General features: G+C 42.9%; 1 protein-coding gene across 6 annotated transcripts in view; it reads left to right on the plus strand.

Annotated features, from left to right (window-relative positions):
- The window catches only part of NSMAF (neutral sphingomyelinase activation associated factor), a 56,347-nt gene that overhangs the window by 4,336 nt on the left and 39,589 nt on the right, over window positions 1-12,422 (plus strand). For all 6 annotated transcript variants that reach the window (XR_013345148.1, XM_077810231.1, XM_077810233.1 and 3 more), the window contains exons 2-5: window positions 9,469-9,558; window positions 9,665-9,743; window positions 9,835-9,902; window positions 9,991-10,027. Coding sequence is in view for 5 of the 6 variants with exons in the window: in XM_077810231.1 (XP_077666357.1) it covers window positions 9,469-9,558; window positions 9,665-9,743; window positions 9,835-9,902; window positions 9,991-10,027 (274 nt within the window). In the remaining variant the exon portion in view is untranslated. The remainder of the gene's footprint in view (window positions 1-9,468; window positions 9,559-9,664; window positions 9,744-9,834; window positions 9,903-9,990; window positions 10,028-12,422) is intronic.

Genomic DNA, 12,422 nt, shown 5'->3' on the forward strand with positions numbered 1-12,422 from the left:
ATCTGGAAAACTATCTCCACATCACAAGACCTGAGGGTGTGTTATGGTTAAGGTTGCGAATCTGTCATGGAGGTCACGGATTCCATGACTTTCTGCGATATCCATGAAATTCTGCTGCTGCAGCGGATAGTGTGGCTGACCCCCAGGGCTGTCCGAGCAGGTGGCCATGGGGCCAGCCGCTGCTGGAGTGGCCCCACAGCCAGCCGCACTGTCTGCTGCTGGAGCAGCCGCATCAGCCGCTGCTCGGTGGCCCCGGGCAGCTGGCCCTACGGACCGCCCAAGCAGTGGCCGGTGTCGCTGGTCCTGGGTGCTCCCCAGAGTAGCAGGTCCCATGACAGCTAACATTTAGTCACATGTGTGTATAGTAAAAGTCATGGACAGGTTCGGCTGTGAATTTTTGTTTGTTACCCATGACCTGTCAATGATTTTTTCTAAAAATACCCATGACTAAATCTTAGCTTTAGTTATGGTCACTGGATCTGAGCACCACCTCAGTCATTGTAGGTTTGAACGCAAACCAGGGCAGAATCTGAAGTGAAAAAAGCAGAAGCAATGCTCCAATCCGCCTCTGTCAAAAGTTGGTTCTTATTTTGGGGAAAAGTAATTTGAATACAGCAGAATATTCAAAAGGTGCTGAAACCATTTTTTGAAAAGAAAACAAACTACATAAGCAAATGCTTGCTGGTAGAGGAGATGATTGGGGTGGAAGAGCAGGTGGGACTAGGGGAGAGGAGTGGGGGATGGGAGGGGACAGATGGGGGAGTGGGAAGGAGGACATAGAGATGAGTGACGGGGGGATTGGGGAAGAATAGAGGCAAGTGCCTGCCAGCCCCACATTCCCCTCCCCTGTGTGTGCCATGATCAGGAGGCCCCCAGCCCATCTACAGGGCTGTGACCCCCCTACCGTGCCTCCCTCCCATTTGAACCAGCTTTTAGAGGGAGCTTGCCTATCTGAATGAGGAGGTCTGAGTCCCTCTCGCTGTGCTTTCATGTTAACTGCAGTCTGGGGGTTCCTGTCCTTTGGGAGTGTCTGAGCCCTGAGCCATGCCCTCGTGGTGTGCCAGGATCTGGGGGGACTCTGCCCATATATGGGGATGTGACGTCCCTTGGGATGTCCCACTCACTGCCCCACTCTGTGTTCCAGAATCTGGATGCTCCTGCCCATCTGTAGGGGTCTGATCCCACTGTGTGAGCTAGATTTGGGGGAGGGGACTTGCCTCTCTAGGAGTGTCTGGGACCTTCTCCTTACCCCCTCATGTGAACTGGGATCTGGGTTTTATTGTGTCTCTAAGGGGGCCTGAACCCATCTCCCTACCACCTCCTTCCATATAAATTAGGATCTGGGGAAGCCCTGCCAGTGGGTGGGGAATTTAGGACAGGTGTGCTCAGAGTGTTCATGGACAACACACTGGGGTGAGGAACTGAGGATGGGTATGTTTGATCCACCCCAGGACTGGAGAGTTTCTGAGATGTGGCAAGGGAAGACGACACCGACATGAATGGATCAGTTTGTGCATCACAGTGCTATTGTTTCAGGCTGTGTTAATCTCCATTGGGTGTTCTGTTTCAGCTGAGAACAAGGCCATGTCTTTACTACCACTTATGTCAGCAAAACGTATGTCACTCAAGGGTGTGGGAAAAAAACCACCCTCCCGAGCGACTTAAGTTTCACCAGCATAAGTGGTAGTGTGGACAGGGCTGTGTCAGCAGGAGAGCTTCTCCTGCCAAGATAGCGACAGTCGCTCGTGGTGGTGGTTTTATTATGTCGATGGGAGAGCTTTCTCCTGTTGGCATAGGGCGGCTACACAAGCAATCTTACAGCAGCACCGCTACATGGGTACCGCGGTGCCACTGTAAGCTCTCTAGGGTAGACGTGGCCCAACTCATCGAGATGAATGGGCACTTAACACCTCTCCGAGCCCGCTATGCTCCCTCTAATTTCATAAGAATTTATAATGAAGCGTCAGCTCATCTGTAGCTATGGTTGGGATTCTTGCTTAAAGGCTGACTCTTTTGAGGGGGTAGCTACACTTGAAATACTGTAGCCGCACAGCTGTGCCACTGTAGTGCTTCAGGGTAAACATGACCTACACCAATGGGAGGGGTTCTTCTGTTGGCGTAGGTAATCCACCTCCCCAAGAGGCGGTAGCTATGTTGCAAGAGATGGAAGAATTCTTGGGGAATAGAGATCCTGGAGATGGTCTGCAATTCTCTGCCCAAGGCTTCTTGGAAGGGCTGCCTTGTTTCTTCCCCCATGGTCGGACACCTTGCCATGCCACTGGGCAATGACTTCCGGAGGCACCATTGCAGCACACAGGCTAGCAGCATACGGACCTGGTCTGCAGCCAGACGCATGCAGGAGCTGTTGCCTTGTAACTTCAGTTACTGTCAGGAGTGATATATCAGGTACAATCACCACCAGCTGTGAAAGACTGAGCTAGTTTTCAGTGCAGTAGCCCTATCCATTTGTACTGATGCCACAGTGCAATCCCCTCCTATTATTCCAACTCACCCGCTTCTTCCCCGGGCCATACTCAGCATGGCTAGGGCTGCCACCATGCTCTGAGTCCCAAGGGGAAGTGAGAATGTTGTGCTTGTAACTTGTGTGGATCAAGAGGAGTAAATGCAGACAGTAGTACCTCTGCCCATTGTTTCATTAGCAGCTGCAAATGTAGCATCACAGCAACCGCCACGGTTGACTGACTCCAAACTGATTCCTGACTGACTGATAGCAATCTGGCATTGCCAGCTTCCTCATAGTGATCACCACTTGCTTCTCCACTGTGAATGCAGCTCTCATTTTGGTGTTGCTGCGCCGGAGGGCTGGGGCGAGCTCCATCCATGGTTCCAGGAAAGTGTCCTTGCCCATCCGAAAGTTCTGCAGTCACTGCTCATCATCCCATACCTGTATAATGATGCGAGCCCACCACTCAGTGCTTGTTTCTTGGGCCCAGAACTGACGGTCCCCCGTGTGCAGCTGCTCTGTGAATCCCAGCAGCAATTTGAATTGTTTCTTTCCGTGGCACACAGCAAGGCAAACACCAAGGCATCTTCATCAGATTCGCAGCTCAGGAAATGCTGCAGGGTCAGATGTGTTCATAATGCTCAGCACAATACTGAAAAGCAGTGCAGGATCCATGCTTTCTGACAGAGATGGCAGGCATGCAGGTTACTGGGCCTGTTGAAAAGTGTGGCGAAACCTACCTACATGGAATGATGGGATGGAGAAAACTGCATCATGGGATTCTGAACCTGCCCCCATGAGGTATTGCACACTTTTTCTAAAACACCCTGCAGTATATGGTGGCGAGTTGCAGAGTGGGCTACCCATGGTGCACTGCTCTCTTTGTTGATGCAAGAGTTGTTACTGTGGATGCACTCTGCTGATACAAGGAGTGTAGTGTGGACATGCAATAGGGTTGCCAGTTTTGGTTGGATGTATTCCTGGAGAGTTTATCACATGACATAATCTTTAATTAAAGAGTAATCTTTAATTCCTGGAGACTCCAGGAGAATCCTGGAGGGTTGGCAATCTTACGGTGGTTTAATTACAGCGGTAGCTGTATGTTGCCATAATTTACTTCAATTTAACTTTGTAGTGTAAAAAAGCTCTTAGTATTAGGATGTTTGGCTGTTTTCCTCCATAGGTACAGTGGCTTGTGCCAAAACTCTTTCCCCCTGCTCTCCCACAATGTTCAATCGATAGCTCAGTGGTTTGAGCATTGGCCTCCTAAACCCAGGGTTGTGAGTTCAATCCTTGAGGGGGCCATTCAGGGATCTGGGGCAAAAATTGGGGATTGGTCCTGCTTTGAGCAGGCGGTTGGACTAGATGATCTCCTGAGGTCCCTTCCAACCCTGATATTCTATGAAAGTGTAGATGATCTGTTGCTCAGGGTCAAGTACTCAAGCTGTTTTCTATACATGTGTCTTAGCATCTCCGCAGGCAAGATTTTTTTTTTTTAAATTTCTTCTTCAGAAATTATATTCCACTTTGTCTCCACATTTATTTTTCTTGTATTTTAGTAAATTAATCCATTAATTTAATTGGCACAGTGTAGAAAACAGAGCTATGAAATGAAAGCTGTTCAAGCAAAACTATATAGGTTGTTCTTGGTTACTACAGAAAGTACCCTTATGTAGGCATTTTAAATTCAGCTGGTACTGTGATATGTACAGTATTAAAAAAGTGCTAAACACTTTCTACACCCACTGACATCAATGGGAGTTGAAATCACTCAGTACCTTGCAGGTTCTAGTCCCTAAATACAGATTATCTTTTATGAATATGTAATCTCTTATACAATAGCAAATGCTTTTCAAGCCTCCAGTTACTAGGTTCATACCCCTCCATTTCCAAGCTGTATTTTAGGTTTCAGCACATCTCATGAAAGTAACTAATAGGCAGTCCCCCATCTCTGGTATGTGTTTTAAAAAACTAAAACAAACATGTATAAATAGCCGTGTATGTGTGTGTGGAGATAGACTTTAACAATCTCATTACACCATTTCAGAGAGAGATCCATGTGAGCCAATACACAATATTACAACGCTTCCTGTTTCACAATCAGTCTGACTAGGTTAATTTAATATCAGCTGAATTTGTTTCCATAAACTCACATCATCTCCTCTTTTAATGTACACTGATACTGATGTGCATCCTAAAGGTTTTTTCCCCCACTATCAACAAATATTTTTACCTGAAGACGTGAGACCAGCTTGTGATCTTAGGTAGTCTCCAGAGTTTCATTGATGCCTTCTGATTGCCATGAACACTTTCTGGAGACTATTTCTGTGGATGTAGCCCCTTTGCAGACAGTCTGCTTGCAGACACGGTGTATATTCAATTGAGTTTCCTTGCACTGGCTGCTTGCTGGTATCGTTATGTTGGAACTGGTAGGATAGTTGCTTCCACATCCAGAAAAAATTATATTGAATAGCAGAGTTCCTGGAACCCCGACCAGGGGTATTCTATCTGCTACCCAAGATCCATAAACCTGGAAATCCTGGACGCCCCATCATCTCAGGCATTGGCACCTTGACAGCAGGATTGTCTGGCTATGTAGACTCCCTCCTCAGGCCCCATGCTACCAGCACTCCCAGCTATCTTCGAGACACCACTGACTTCCTGAGGAAACTACAATCCATCGGTGATCTTCCAGAAAACACCATCCTTGCCACTATGGATGTAGAAGCCCTCTACACCAACATTCCACACAAAGATAGACTACAAGCCATCAGAAACAGTATCCCCGATAATGTCACGGCAAATCTGGCGGCTGAACTTTGTGACTTTGTCCTCACCCATAACTATTTCACATTTGGGGACAATGTATACCTTCAAATCAGTGGCACTGCTATGGGTACCCACATGGCCCCACGGTATGCCAACATTTTTATGGCTGACTTAGAACAACGCTTCCTCAGCTCTCGTCCCCTAATGCCCCAACTCTACTTGTGCTACATTGATGACATCTTCATCATCTGTACCCATAGAAAAGAAGCCCTTGAGGAATTCCACCATGATTTCAACAATTTCCATCCCACCATCAACCTCAGCCTGGACCAGTCCACACAAGAGATCCACTTCCTGGACACTATAGTGCTAATAAGCGATGGTCACATAAACACCACCCTATACCAGAAACCTACTGACCGCTATGCCTACCTACATGCCTCCAGCTTTCACCCAGACCACACCACACGATCCATTGTCTACAGCCAAGCTCTACAATACAACTGCATTTGCTCCAACCCCTCAGACAGAGACGAACACCTACAAGATCTCTATCAAGCATTCTTACAACTACAGTACTCACCTGCTGAAGTGAAGAAACAGATCGACAGAGCCAGAAGAGTACCCAGAAGTTACCTACTAAAGGACAGGCCCAACAAAGAAAATAACAACGCCACTAGCCATTACCTTCAGCCCCCAACTAAAACCTCTCCATCGCATCATCAGGATCTACAACCTATCCTGTAGGACGACCCATCACTCTCACAGATCTTGGGAGTCAGGCCAGTCCTTGCTTACAGACAGCCCCCCACCCTGAAGCAAATACTCTCTAGCAACCACACAACAGAACCACTAACCCAGGAACCTATCCTTGCAACAAAGCCCATTGCCAACTGTGTCCACATATCTATTCAGGGGACACCATCATAGGGCCTAATCACATCACCCACACTATCAGAGGCTCGTTCACCTGCGCATCTACCAATGTGGTATATGCCATCATGTGCCAGCAATGCCCCTCTGCTATGTACATTGGCCAAACTGGACAATCTCTACATAAAAGAATCAATGGACACAAATCAGACGTCAAGAATTACAACGTTCAGAAACCAGTCGGAGAACACTTCAATCTCTTTGGTCACTCGATTACAGACCTAAAAGTGGCAATTCTTCAAAAACAGACTCTAATGAGAGACTGTGGAATTGGAATTAATTTGCAAACTGGATCCAATTAACTTAGGCTTGAATAAAGACTGGGAGTGGATGTGTCATTACACAAAGTAAAACTATTTCCCCATGTTTCTCCCCCTCCCCCCCGAACTGTTCCTCAGAGGTTCTTGTCAACTGCTGGAAATGGCCCACCTTGATTATCACTACAAAAGGTTTCCCCTCCCCCCCACTCTCCTGCTGGTAATAGCTCACCTTACCTGATCGCTCTCGTTACAGTGTGTATGGTAACACCCATTGTTTCATGTTCTCTGTGTATAGAAATCTCTGCACTGTATTTTCCACTGAATGCATCTGATGAAGTGAGCTGTAGCTCACGAAAGCTTATGCTCAAATAAATTTGTTAGTCTCTAAGGTGCGACAAGTACTCCTTTTCTTTTAGCAGAGTTTGAGTTGGCACACTGTGTTGATAATGTCAAAAGGGGGAAACTGTACTTTTGTGGTATTCTTGTGATTTCCATATTAAAATGAATTTCTCTTTACTCTGGCCTTCTACTGCTATAATACAAATAATAAATAATTATCTTAATAATTTTTCACATTGGTCTCAGAAACAGTAGATGGTAATCCTATGTATTCTAGGTGTCCTGCTCTCTCTTAAAATACATCCCCAAGGCCCCAAAAGTTGGCAGGGTGGCTCAGATAGATATGGTACCAGAAGTTCCTTTTAGCTGACTTGATTTTAAATGCTCCAGTCCAATATATGAAGCCCTTCCCCCTTCCTAGGCTTCATAGCCTGAGCTCCAGCTTGAGCCGCAACTTCGAAGCAATGTCTCTACAGCTATGTTTAGAGTGCTAGTGTGAACCCTGCTAACTCGAGTCTCTTGACCTGCTTTAGGAGGCTCACTCCTACTAGTAGCTCCAAAACATTGTGGAGAGATACTCTTTGAGCTCTTTTGAAAGCTGCCCCCTTTTGTTTAACTCCTTAAAGATGTCCTTTTCCTTTGTCTTCTGTTTTAAGGGTATTGTTGCCTTTAAAAGCAGTCTACTATTCATTCCAATCCCACACTTAAGATAAAATATTTAATGATCCTCAAAGAAGTAATAATTTATGAGATACTCATTGTATGATGTGTTCCTATCAATGTATTTCTGAGCAATTAAACTGCATAGTGGTCCTACAACTTGTGGCCGTATCGATGAAAAGTGTGTTCTCTTGACTTACAGAGAGGCAACATAATTTGATTATATTACATACCCCTGAGGGAATTTTGCACCACTGGGCAATGCAGAATTTTGCAGAAATTAACGTGCCTGCAGAATTTCCTTTTTCCCTCCACAGAAATGTGATGCAGAGATGTTGGCTGCCACTAGGGGCCGCTGGACCCAGCAAAGCCCAGCTCACATATAGTTAAGGCCAGGGGGAGGAGAAAGGGGAGGGAACTTGAGGGTTCCCAGCAGCTGCAGTTCCAGCATGCTCTTAAGGAAGGAGAGGGCGGTGCCATGTAAGAAACTCTCTGCAAGCGTGGGACCCTGCATCAGCTGTTTCTCCCTCTGGATCCCTGGGCTCTGGAGGAGTACAGGGTTTGAGCATCTGGGCTGGGGTGGCCTGCAGCTGGGCTCTTGCGGGGAGGAAGCGTGAGTGTCTAGGCTGGGGGGGGGGCGGAGGCAGCTGGCCTCTGGGGAGTAGGGGATGTGAGTGTCTGGGCTGGGTGGGGGGCCTCTGGTGGAGATGGGCTGAGAGTGTCTGGCCCTCCAGACACTCTCAGAGAAACAGGAACTGGGCTGTCATAGGGGTTTCTTTAAATCTCTACTCCTGGAAGAATTTTTGTCTGTCTGTATTATTACAGATCTATTTTCTGACAGGTATTTTGGAATAAATTACCGAAATAATTGAAAGTGGCATGATTATATAGTTTTATTTTGACAAATACAATTTGCAGAATTTTAAAGTATTGTGTGCAGAATTTTTAATTTTTTGGTGCAGAATTCCCTAAGGAGTATATTACACAAGTGCTTCCTATGATAAACTTAAAGTGATGTTTCAGTATGGGTCGCTTGAGGTTTGAGCCCAACAACGTTGAAGTCAAAGGTGGTATTTCCATTGGCTTCAATGTGCTTTGAATCAGCTGGTTATGTGTATAGTGCTGAGTTATTTAATATAATTGTTAACAGTTAGTGTTAATTAGTTAAGTGTCTTACACATGGCAAATTTCTGATAGCAATAGTCGATTTACACACTTCCAGAAAACTGACCACTTTTTGATGTGAAGAAAAATCTTAGTCATCCACAGTTCTCTCTAATTTCACAAAGACCCTACAGGTTAGGGCCAGACACTAGTTTTCACTCATACCAAATAATGGAACTGAGAAGGGCTGAAACAAATTTGCCTGAAAGTGTGTGTGTGGGGGGGGAACATCGCCCTTTTATTTCTAATACAGAAAGCAAGGCCTTTCAGAAGGATTCATTGTTGTGGTTATTCACAGATTACCCAAACAATCTTAACAGTGCAGTTTTAAAAAATGTTTATTATTATAATTTAAAAGATTATGCATATACATAATGCTTTCCTTATAATGCTTACAAGAACATGTACATCTAAGTGATGGTGGCATAGATAATATCAAATGATTCAAGGCTATATCGTGGAGAGAAGCCTTACTTATTTTGAAATAATTGATTGCTTACTGTTTCCTTTCAAACTGGTGTGAGGTCAGCTTCTGTGAACAGTGCTTGGTGATACTTGTTCCCTGGTTTACCTTGATCAGGTTGAGCTATACTGGTCTTTGTGGTCCTGCTGGGTTCATCCAGGCAATCAGGATTGCTTTTTTGACCAGAATAGTAACAGAGCATAAAAGATTTCTTCTATGGAGTTTTAACACTTCAGAAATGCCTGAAACACAATTGTGGTATTTTTTATGAAAACCAGTTTCCAACATGTCTTTAATTGTTACTCCTGCCCATTTGACAGTATATTTTAATAAGAACAATGCAGAGTCTGATCTCTGCATGAAGAACAAAGTTTCTTTAAAAAAAAATAAATTCCTCTTGTTGTTTTTATTTGTAGGTTTTCGCTGCTCCTTCTTAATCTGGAGGAATATTACTTTGAACAGCATACAGCTAATCATATTATAAACAAAGACTGCAGAGATGAAAGGTAGAAAGCCATTTGTGTTTTGAAAATTATACTGGAGTCATTCAGCTATTGGATATCAATTTAGTTATGCAAATCTTTTTTTTTCTTTTTTCCTTTCTCTTTTTAGGAAAATCAGAGGTTCACTAAAAATCTGCTCAAAATCAATTATTTTTGAACCAGATGAGCAAATCCAGCCCATTATTAAGGTAAATTGTCCAGTCTGATCATTTGGTAGTAACTTAGTTTCTTTTTAAAATGTATGTTTAAAGAAATATGTATTTCTATAACTTCCTGCAGATCCCATTGCGAGACTGTATTAACATAGAAGCAGCAGAAGATAATGAAGAAAATAACCCTTTCACATGGTATGTGGATTTAAGATGTTTAGATACTTCTATTTTTGTTTTTAATAAGTTGAATACTTGTATTTCAAGTACCTTATCTGCATTATAGGTATACACCTGGAGTGATTTCTGTTGTATCCAATCAGGTAAGAAATACATATAACAAATTTGTGGCTCATAAATAAGAAAAGTTTTTTTTCTACGGTTCCTTTAAGTATTTTCAAAAAACAATATTGGACACAGTGAACTAGAAAACAATATGCCACATTACCTTTCTTAACATCTTTCATAAATAAGTAAATACAGAAAAACACAAATGTTCAAATCAAACTGAGTTGAGGTTATCTCTTGAATAGATGGTAAGTCAGATACGATAAATTTACCTCCATGCTCAATTGCAAATTGCCTAATAAAGATAGTATTTTCAGAAATGAATGGATACAGGAGGATCACTTTTATCATTTAAAAACCAAGGGAGGTGTATTCCAGCTTTGATACTTCTTGTTTTGGTCTTTCTGCATGTCTTTCAGTTTTTCTGACTCTCCACTATCACCATGGCTTATATTTGTCTTTTGAAAGATTCAAGTGGAAAACTCTGTTCAAAGATTGGACACTGTTCTGCGTGTGCATTAAATTTTTCGGTAACTGGTCATGAAGTATGGAAGTAATGTTAGAGCATGGAGTGTCTTGGGTGTGATTAATTCAGATTTGTAAATAATGTTCAATACTCTATGCTTCATTTTTAAAATGGAGCGGAGATAAACATTTCAAAATTAGAAAGACTTCAACAAAAAATGGACATGCTTTTCATGAAATCTTTTGAGAAAAAATTCACCCCATTTTTCATGTTGGTCCACTGGTAGATTTCACACTTGTAATCTTGTTTTTGCTCTAATAAAGAACAAATTGCTGCAGTCCAAAATTAATTTGGGCAGGTTACTAGATTGTCTACATGGGAAAGTTTTACTAGTTATGCTGATGTAGTTATACCCAGTACAGTTAGTTATGCTCTTTTCAGTGTAGAGCTTCTGTAAAAATGACATTCTGGGGTTGTGGATCCATAGCAACAACTTCTATATAAAATGTCCTCTGTTTACAAATATAAAGATGCCTTTCTAACAACCAGTCCTGCAAACTCAGTCAGGTCCCTCAAAGTGGAGCTATGTTCTTTTCCTTTTCGTCCCCACGCTCCCCGGTTAAAGTTGTGAAGAACAAAACACGTTAGCCTAATCTGTGGTCCAAGGAGGATTCCTCTTACAGTATCTCAAAAACATCTTATAATGGAAAGTGTTTGGCAAACTAAATATGGGGTAGTTAGACGCTACCATCTCCTCCCTATAATCAGGGTGCTGGAACAATTTTTGTGAGGGGGTGCTGATGATGGAAACCATGTCTTTGGTGTTTGTTATTACTACTTCAAGCCAAAGGATGCAGGAGTACTCTTAGTTCCAGAACCACTGCCTATAACACTGGTAACGTATTGAAATCCTTGGATGAAAGCTGTGATATAAAAGTATTTTATATAAAAGAGAGGGAATTTAAAGTGCATAAAATGTATATAATTGACATTTTCTGATTTATGTCACTCTGTGCAGAGAAACCTTTATTAGTATATAAGAATTAGACATTATTACATCCATTTTGTAATAAGTTGTAGTTATATTGAATTATAATGGAACATTTGTACAGTATAATCGCAGTCAGGATTACTTTCTCTGTAAACTCAAAATTCATTGCCAGTGCATGACTGAATAAGAAGCTTTTTGTTTTGACTGCGAATAATAGGCAACTGAAAAGGTATTTAATGCCATAATAGCTGCGAAATAAAACCTGTAATGTGAAGGTCATTGGAGGTTATCAAAACAGTATTAAAAAACTGTAACTTCTGCTTTTGTTATCTCTGAGGAATAACAAGATGCATTAATAATATATGTTAAAACCTGAAAGAGCCTTTTCTGTTATGCTTGTTTGGTAATACAGATGCTTTCAACCTTCATGTTCTATTTGGTAATTTAAATTTGGGATACCTATTTGAGAGTTCTCCAAACTGTAAAATATTCATTTAACATGCAGTAATACAAGCTAACTGCAGTGTAAGCAAACTTTAGGATTAGGCCCCAATCCTGAAATGTGGGCAAACCTCTGCGCCTGCACAGAGCTTGTTGCTAGGTTAGGGCTTTCATAGCCATAGTTTGATTATTACGGAGCACCTACGAGCTCTAGTCATGGACCAGTACCCCATTGTGTTAGATGTTGTACAAAGACAGAACAAAAAGACAGTCCCTGTTCCAAAGAGATGTCTAGAGAGCTAGATGGGGGAGTACACGGAAACAGTGAATCAATATTGGTCAGCACAATCGGCAGTGGTCTCAACACACCAGCACCCACTGTCAAGTTTTTTGTAGGCATTGCTGAAAAGGAGAGTTTTTAAGGAGGATAGTGAGGTAGCTTTCGGGATGTGTACAGGGAACTACTCCCAAGCATGAAGGGCAGCATGAGAGAAAGCATAAAGGTACTTTTTTTGAACATTTAACAGGTGGC

This window comes from Eretmochelys imbricata, chromosome 2 (genome assembly GCF_965152235.1).
Source record: "Eretmochelys imbricata isolate rEreImb1 chromosome 2, rEreImb1.hap1, whole genome shotgun sequence".
NCBI lineage: Eukaryota > Metazoa > Chordata > Testudines > Cheloniidae > Eretmochelys > Eretmochelys imbricata.